Below are 8592 nucleotides of genomic sequence, written 5' to 3'. Positions count from 1 at the left end.
GGCTTTGATTTTTTTTTCGTGTTAAAAAAGATGTATGCAAGTTTGTTACTTTTTGGGGCCGGGGGCTTTGTTTTTTTATTTGCATAATCAAAAGATATATGTGAGGCAGCCTGGTGAGATCAGGCGCTCATCAAAATAATGAAACTGAAGAAACAGGCATTTTTCCGCGAGTTTGGCAATTTTGATCGAAATTTTGTTCTTTGGCTCAACACCTTTTGTGCACATTTAAGAATCCATTTCTGTGTGGATTTTACTGAGAAAACGTGGGTTAAATGCACAAAAAAATGTGAATTGACAGTTTCCACGGACTTTCAGGCTGTTTAAATAACCAAATTTTGGCGGCCATTTTCTCACTATTTTATCTAAGACGCCAGATGATCCATACACCCTTCAATCGCAATTATATATAGACTTTGTATTCAAGATAAGTGGGTATTTCTTTCATCAAAAGCAAGGCAAATGAACTTGCGTTAAGGCGATACCAAGAACTCCACATGCTCAAAAATTGATGAACGCCTGATTTCTCAGCGTTGTTACTCATATATCGACTGCCCAGTGTAAGACTACGTCACGTCTTGTCTCATCATTTTTCAGAATTGTATAGGAGAGTCTTACACTAAGTAGTCAATATGCAAATACATAGATATGTTACTTTTCTGTTTGGGGGGGGGGGGGGATGAGGGGATGTTAATTAAAAAAAGGTTCTTTTGGGTCATCTTCTATGCTTTTCTTTTTCTTTTTTCCCCCCACTCCAGTTTATACTCTTTCTGTATAATTTAATGGTCAAAGTCGTGGAAAATTATCATCTTTATTAGTACTTTTATTGGTATTGTTTTGATGTTAAAAGTATAATTACTATTTTTAATGCTGGACAATCACCAAAGACAGTGAAAATAAAATAGAAGCAATAGAAATGTGGTTTCTTATGAGATTGCTAAGAGTATCGTGGAAGGAAAAGAAGTCAAATGAGGTAGTGCTTGATGAAGCCCATGTGGGACGCTCAATGTTAAAAACAATCAGGAAACGACAAATGCAGTTTTTGGGACACCTGAATAGACATAAGGGTCTTGAACATCTAGCTAGCTCTCACTGGCAAAATTGAGGGCAAGCGAGGCTGGGGTAGTCCCAGAACAACATACTTAGGGAACCTCAACAAATGGGTAACAGGGAAAGATCAGGGAAAGATCAGGGAAATGTAGCTTTTTTGAGAGCGTCCGAGCAAAGGAATAATAATAGATAGCATTTGTATAGCGCACATCCCCGCTCAACAGCAGGCTCTATGCACTTTACACTATATCATTACCCCAGCAGACCATAGAACACTCCGAAACATTCCCGAGAAGCATACAGTGCAAGCAGCCGATTAAGCGCTCAAACACTAACAAACTGACAAGATCTTTCGCTGTCTATAGCCGGGTACCCTTTCCCACCTGGGTGAAGTGAGGAAAATTCGTGTAAAGTGCCTTTCCCAAGGACACAGCGTCGGCCCCTGACGGGATTCGAACCCACGACCTTACGGTTGCGAGTCCGAGAGCCTAACCACTAGGCCACCATGGAAAACCATGATCGCCGATGTCTGTCGCAGATCTGGCACCGGATGATGATGATGATGATGATGATGATTATGATGATGATGATTATGATGATGATGATGATTTGCACTCTCTCCTTCCCCTCTTCTCCACAGTCGTTTTTCCACACGGTGCTCCAGAACAGTCGGTTCTGCCAGCAGTCCGTGGACAACAACCTGCACATCACCAACTGGCGGCGCAAGCAGGGCTGTAAGTGTCAGTACAAGCACATAGTGGACTGGTGCGGGTGCTCGCCCAACGACTTCAAGATCACAGACATGGAGAAGTTGTTGGTGAGATGCTCGTTTGTGGGGTTGTTTTATTAAATAGAGAGAGAGAGAGAGAGAGAGAGAGAGAGAGAGAGAGAGAGAGAGAGAGAGAGAGAGAGAGAGAGAGAGAGGGGGGGGAGGGAAAGAGAGGGAGAGAGAGAGAGAGGGGGGAGGGGAGAGAGAGGGAGAGGAAGGAGGGAGGGAGAGAGAGACAGTGAGAGAGAGAGACAGTGTGAGAGAGAGAGAGAGAGAAAGAGAGAGGGGAGAGAGAGGGGGAGGAGGAGGGAGGGAGAGAGCGAGACAGTGAGTGAGAGAGAGAGAGAAGGGGGGGGGGAGGAAGGAGGGAGAGAGAGAGAGAGTGAGAGAGAGAGGGGGGGGGAGAGAGAGAGAGGGAGAGGGGGGAGGAAGGAGGGAGAGAGAGAGAGACAGTGAGAGAGAGAGAGAGACTGTGAGAGAGAGAGAGAGAGAGAGAGAGAGAGACTGGATGTGAGCGATGGGTGTTGAGTTGAGAGAGAGAGAGTGAGAGAGAGAGCAAGAGAGAGAGAGAGAGAAAGAGAGAGAGAGAGAGAGAGAGATTTCAGGAAAGATAAGAAAAAATTCTGACCCCACTCAGATTTGACCCTCGAATTTCCATGAATAATAAATATAATGATTATAACAGCCCAAGGTTTAAGCGTAAGCATTTTTTTCTGCTAGTTTTAGTTTTACTGTTAATGTTTATTCTTATTATGAACCTGAAATTCCACTGTTTGCATTGTGTTGAAAAGGATCAGGGATTGTTTTCCTAAAGTTTCACTGCGGATTGCAATGACGACAGTGACAGCGTACAGCTAAAATGACAACTTGTGAGTTAAGCAAGGGGAGATTATCACTAAATTGCTGACATAGCCTGTTGGAAGGGAAACGACTTTCTAATAGTTTTTTCCCCTGGAGCAGCCAAGCAGAGAAATAAATGCCGGTCGTGGATCCCTGATGTCTGATTCAGATCTGGATCTAGCACTTCAAGAAGAAGATAAAAGATAGATGTTTATCTTTCGTTTTTTTCTTGTTGATTGTACCTTTTTTTTGAGCTGACGTTACACACTACAGTATGGCAAGATTGACTAGGTTCTTTTCGTTTACCCGAAAATCTTCTTTTCTAAGAATTGTTCTTGATCTTGCTTAGTTTGTTGGGGAAAAAAATTTCTCTGGTGTGCTGTAAATTCATGTCCTTCTTTCTTAATGTCTTCTCCTACAGAACTTTGACAAGAAACCTGTGTTCTTTGCTCGCAAGTTTGAGGCCGTCATCGATCAGGAAATCATCAACTCGGTGGACCGCGCCTTCCACGGATTCATCATGAAAGGTTTGCATGCTCTGCTTGAGTTTTTTGCTCATCTTGACTCTGAATACAAACGATAGCTTAAAAAATGAGATATAAAGTAAGAAGCGATTCTGCTAAATTGAGGTATCATTATTTCCAGAGTCCCCCCTTCAAGTTTCTTCATTTTCACATTAACATAATCATGTGGATTTGGTGTTAAAGAATGAAAATGTGATTGTGTTCACAGGGTGGGAAAACATGGAATGGAGAAAATGTGACTCCGATATTTACTGACATTTCTGTAACATGCCAGTATTACTGTCGTAAGCTGCCGAAATGCCTTTTTTTTCCATTCATAGCAGTTTTGAGATAAAAGAGGTTTTTGTTAGCGTAACCATTTAAAAATAGCGTTCTTCCCAAATTTGAATTGTAATATTTTCAAAAACTAGTCGCAGATTCACTTTTATTTTTCCACACTTGTAGGGTAACTGATCAGGCTTTTCATCTAGCAAATAAAAAAATTTGGTGCCAAAATGAAAAAAAAGTCGTTTTTGTCAGCTTAGGGCAGCGTACCTCTTGAAATAAGGTAAAGCACAGAAATTTAGCAGTAATTATGGGAACCCTGTCATAGATTTGGTCTCAATTTTTTAAAAATATTTCGATGAGTACATCTGGTGTTTGACCTGTCTCAATGTGTCATGTGTTGTGTGCGTGCCCCCAGAACTCCCCGGCCTGAGCAGCTACTGGCAGAACACGTTCCACCACCTGGACACCAGCACCAAGGTCAAGGACGCGGCCCGCACCATCTACAGGTCCCTGACACACCACACGGCTGAGCAGCTGATGCAGGTCTGACCCAACAACAGCTTTTTTTGTTACCTGATCTTTTTATTCAACAGAAATTTTGTTGCATTTTCTTTTTGGATTAAATTTTAATAATAAATCCCTGGCCTAGATTCTTTATGCGGTAATGTATCTTTTAATGTTGACAAGTCTAATTTACTATGATCGAGAATAGTCTTGACAAGTCTAATTTACTATGATCGAGAATAGTCTTGACAAGTCTAATTTACTATGATCGAGAATAGTCTTTAAGTTTAAAGTGAAATTTACAGCATCTTATGACAACTATGTTTGCCGTTATTATCGTGAAGTGAAAACAACATTCATCATGTCCCTAGAAAAATCTCCAAGCCTTTTGTTCTTATTTTGATGACTTCATAGGTGGAACATTTACCGCCTTGCTTTGTGTCCTAAGGTAAGGCACTTTACAATATGAATGTCCCACTTGGCTTGGTCCTTCTGGAGATGGACGTTAAACTTGGAAGTCTCGCCTCTTAAATAAACCTAACAGTGTTGATAGGGGGCGTTAAACCTATACCATTTCACCATTGTGTCCTTGCAGACGGAGCCTCAGTGCGAGGTGAAGGCCACCAAGCTCCTAGAGGTGAACCTCTACCAGCACTCTGACCACTTCCACGGCCTGCTGGTGCAGTTCTCCGCGCAGTTCAAGGACACGGGTCACATCACGACCTTTGAGAGCCTGGCGGAGCCGCGGCGGCACTACTCTGTGATAGATCCCAAGGGAAGCACGGGCAGGCTGCAGTCTCTGGAGGTGGGTCCTCTGTGGCGTTCAAGTCACGGCTGTCACTTAGTCACCGAGAAACAGGGTCACTTAGTCACTGAGAAACTGAGTCACTGAGAAATTGGGTCATTAAGTCACTTTGTCGCTGAGAAACTGGGTCACTGAGTCACTAAGTTACTTAGTCACTGGGTCGTGGAGTCACTGAGACACTGAGTCACTTAGTCACTGAGAAACTGGGTCACTGAATCACAGAGTGGGATTCTTTCAATTTAGTTTTAGTAAAAGTTTTATGGCATTTACAACACAACAAGGTCTAATAAGTGCTGAAGATTAGAGGTGTTACAAGAGAGTAACAAGCTCAAAAAAGGAGAGGGGGATAAGGAGGATAAATGCTTGATAGGAAAGAAGGAGCAATCCACTCCAGAGCACTTGACAATCTCCCACTTGGGATTCTTTTAAGTAAACGAATCTTGTCATAAAGTACTGTCAGACTGTTTGCTGATACATCTACACACACTCGCCCCTCCCCATCTCCCTCTTTATACTCATCTCTTTTTTGACTGTTTCTGTCTGTCTCTACTCCCTGGGGCGGTGCTACTCACTGAAGTGTCTTTAGGCCTTTCCCAAAGTGGGGACATATCTCCTTCATGCATAGTAGAATTGAAAATGGGCTGATTCATCAATGTCACGCTCATAACTGTGCCTGATCTACAACAGAGAACCTGCTTTTTCTTTCATAATCCTTACTATTGTCATTTTTCCTCTACTTCTTTTGTATGTTTGTCACACTATTGTAACCCACTGTTTCTGGGGTGCCTTGATAGTCGAAGCAGATTTTGTGCTGTTGAAACAAGAGAGGTGAGCAGAGTAAGTCTGATTCCCTCTAAGGACTTCTCTGTTGACATCCACCCCTTGGTGCTCATATGACCTTATGCAGTTGCGAGTGCCGTAAAACCTCTACTAAAACTAACTGTCTGTCTCTGTCGGTCTATCTCTTTTTGTCTGTTTTTTTTTTCTTCTTTGTTTGTGGGCGAGGGGGGAGTCATGGATGAACAGTGGGTTGAATCCTTCCCCTCCATTCAAATCTCCGATGTGGTGGAATGACTGCTATCAATGTCAGTATCTTGTAATTTCTTTAATTACCTGTGTACTTACACGTATATTATGTCTCACAGGGTAACGACTCAAATTTTTCTTTCAGGTGGGCACAGACTTTGACCTCAAGGAGTTGATATTTCGCAACTACGGTAACCTATTGGGGCCTTTCGACGACCTCTCCCTGCGGCACGAGTGGGGGCCAGGTCCAGAATTCACGGTCTCCATCGCCTGGGTGGACCCGACCAATGAGATCGCAGCTTCCTACGACGTTCACATTCCGAGCTCACACTATGTGGGCAATCAACGACCTCAGCTGAACCGACCGCTGCGGCCCGGCGTTTGGTCGGCCAAACTCATGATTGATTTGAAACTGGTGGCCGAGACGCAGTTCCTCGTGGCGCCCCTCACCTTCCACAACAACAAGCCCATCTCCGTGTCAGAGATTCTGCGCTCGCACCAAGGTCCCATCGGCACTTACACGTCCACCGACTTCTCCGAATTCATGCCGAACCTGAATCTCGTGGACAGCCCCAAACTGCGGCAGGAAGCCTCGGACAATGGCAAAAAGACGGGCGTGGAGCTGGACCAGTGGATCGACTCGCTGACCGCGCTGTTCTGGGTGGTGCGAGAAACGTGTGCCATTGAGCAGCTGGACGCTTGTCCGCAGCTGGAGCAGTGCAAGATGACCTCGTGGAGTTCAAGGTCACCAGACGTGAAGTCGGACCCGAAACACGTCGGCTCCAGTCTACCTCTGGCCAGATGACATCAACTGAACGCTAGATTTGTGTTCCTGTCTCTTCTCATGTTGGTTTTATCTCTTTTAGGGGATGTCTTCGTCTATCTGTTCCCTGTGTCTAGTCGTGCCTAGCAGAGGGATTTTTATCTGTCCTGTATCGTCACTTGTAATGGTTTGTCTGCTTTAGAAAACCAAAGTCTGTGATGGAACGGTGACACTATTTGCCGACAGGCAAAAGTCATGACTTCAATTATCAGGTGGGGAAGATATTTTTGGGCATTTCTCCATCTACTATTTCACTTTTCAAGTTCGGAAGAAACCAGCAAAACTAGTAGAGAGTTGGCACTGAGTGGCCCATATTGTGTCAATGTGCTTCTCTTGCCTCCAAATGTGAGGCGTCCTGACAAAATGAGTTACTTCTCGCATTCCACAAATCGATATCATCCGGTGTCAGATCTGCCATAGACATGGGCGATCATGGTTCTCCATTCATTCCTTTGCTCGGATGCTCTTAAAAAAGCTGCGTTTCCCTGATCTTTCCCCGTTATTCATTTGTTTATGTTCCCCAAGTAGGTTGCTCTGGGCCTGCCCCTGCCTCGTTTGCCTTCAATTTTGCCAGTGAGAGCTAGACGTTTATTATTTCGTTTTTATAAATTGTAAAAACTTCACCTATTAGCATGATGTATATCTATTTACATAGAGCTCGAATCCGAGAAGTATCTCATTTTTTCAGCACGCTTCACAAAATGTCTGGCTGCAGAGTGTGGAAGGGATGAGATTGTCAACCGTTGAGTAATCTCCCCGTCACCACATGTCCTGAAACTGTTGTCTTTTCAATCTCTTTGGAATGACTCTAACCCAGGAATGAAACGATTTTCTGGCTTGCTTGATTTAAGAGAAAATCAGCTCTGTACTACCTTTATTCTTTCTGATCTGTCTGTTGCTTTACTCCACACTTACAGCCGTTCACAAATTTTAATAGAAAAGAACATGGACGGCATTAAAGAATAGGAATCTCAACTTTTAATCTGTAACTCTCTCCAACCTGGCTTCTTTCTGTCTCAACTAAGACAACCCCGATTTTGGTGGCTGCCTCGACAATGTTCAGTGGGAACCCTGTTTCCCCTGAATGAAATCTTCTAAAGTGAAGGAAACTTGGTGATAGTTAGAGGGGTTGGTGGCAAAGTGGGAACAACTCTAACTGCATGAAATCAACAAATCCCTTTTTCTTTGTATTCGGCCCTTTTTTTTTTTTTTTTTTTTTTTTTTCAAAGGCCTGAGCAGACCATGACTTCTTTATGAGTTTACAAGGCACGTTTGTGATAACAGTATTTTATTCATAATTTTGTTTGTTTGTTTGTTTGTTTGTGTGTTTGTTTTGTCTTTATGCTGGAGTATCCCTTCTTTCAGAGAGAAGATCAAAATGGAGAGACATGGGAAGAATTCAGAGATTTTTAATGTCTGTTTTACAACTCTCGTTTTAAGAGTTGCACAGCTTTCCATGAATTCTGACACATGCAATTGTGCATGCACAATGTCAAAATGCTGTGACTTGAAGAAGTTGAAGCTTTCACTCTTCCTCTTCAAGCATATTTAGGTCAATATTTAAGTCTTCAATGTTGAGCAGACCCTGGTTTATCCCGTGGTGGCAACTTTTTCTGTCCGCCTTCGGTGATCACGGCCATCGAAATCAAATTTTGGTTCCCAGTACCGGTACCTTGTCTTTGATATATATTATTATTATTCCAGTGGCAAACGCTTCTCATCAAAATCACATATCATAAATTTGTGATACATCGTGCTGGAATCTGGCGCTCGTCAAAATAATGAAATCGAAGAAATGGACATTTTTCTGCCAGTTTGGCAATTTTTATCGAATTTTTGTTTGTTTGGCTCAACACCTTTAATGTCCGTATAAAACACGTGTCTGTGTGAATTTGACTGGAAAACGTTGATTTAAGGCACAAAACGTTAGATTTTCAGTCTTAACGACTCTCAAGCTATTGAAGTTACCAAATTTTGGCGGCCATTT

The 8592-nt window shown here is 43.0% G+C and overlaps 1 protein-coding gene across 1 annotated transcript in view; it reads left to right on the top strand.

Moving 5' to 3' along the window:
• The window catches only part of LOC101851083 (xylosyltransferase oxt), a gene marked incomplete at its 5' end in the record, with an annotated part of 15915 nt that extends 8817 nt beyond the window's left edge, over window positions 1-7098 (top strand). The window contains 5 exon segments of the mRNA XM_013089506.2: window positions 1688-1864; window positions 3078-3183; window positions 3863-3990; window positions 4547-4756; window positions 5928-7098. Of these exon segments, the coding sequence (XP_012944960.1) occupies window positions 1688-1864; window positions 3078-3183; window positions 3863-3990; window positions 4547-4756; window positions 5928-6587 (1281 nt within the window).
• Between the last annotated feature and the right edge of the window lie 1494 nt (window positions 7099-8592).

This window comes from Aplysia californica, unplaced genomic scaffold, assembly GCF_000002075.1.
Source record: "Aplysia californica isolate F4 #8 unplaced genomic scaffold, AplCal3.0 scaffold00967, whole genome shotgun sequence".
Classification (NCBI taxonomy): Eukaryota; Metazoa; Mollusca; class Gastropoda; order Aplysiida; family Aplysiidae; genus Aplysia; species Aplysia californica.
Note: the sequence above shows the minus strand (reverse complement) of the source record. Positions and strands in the feature narration are given on the sequence as shown.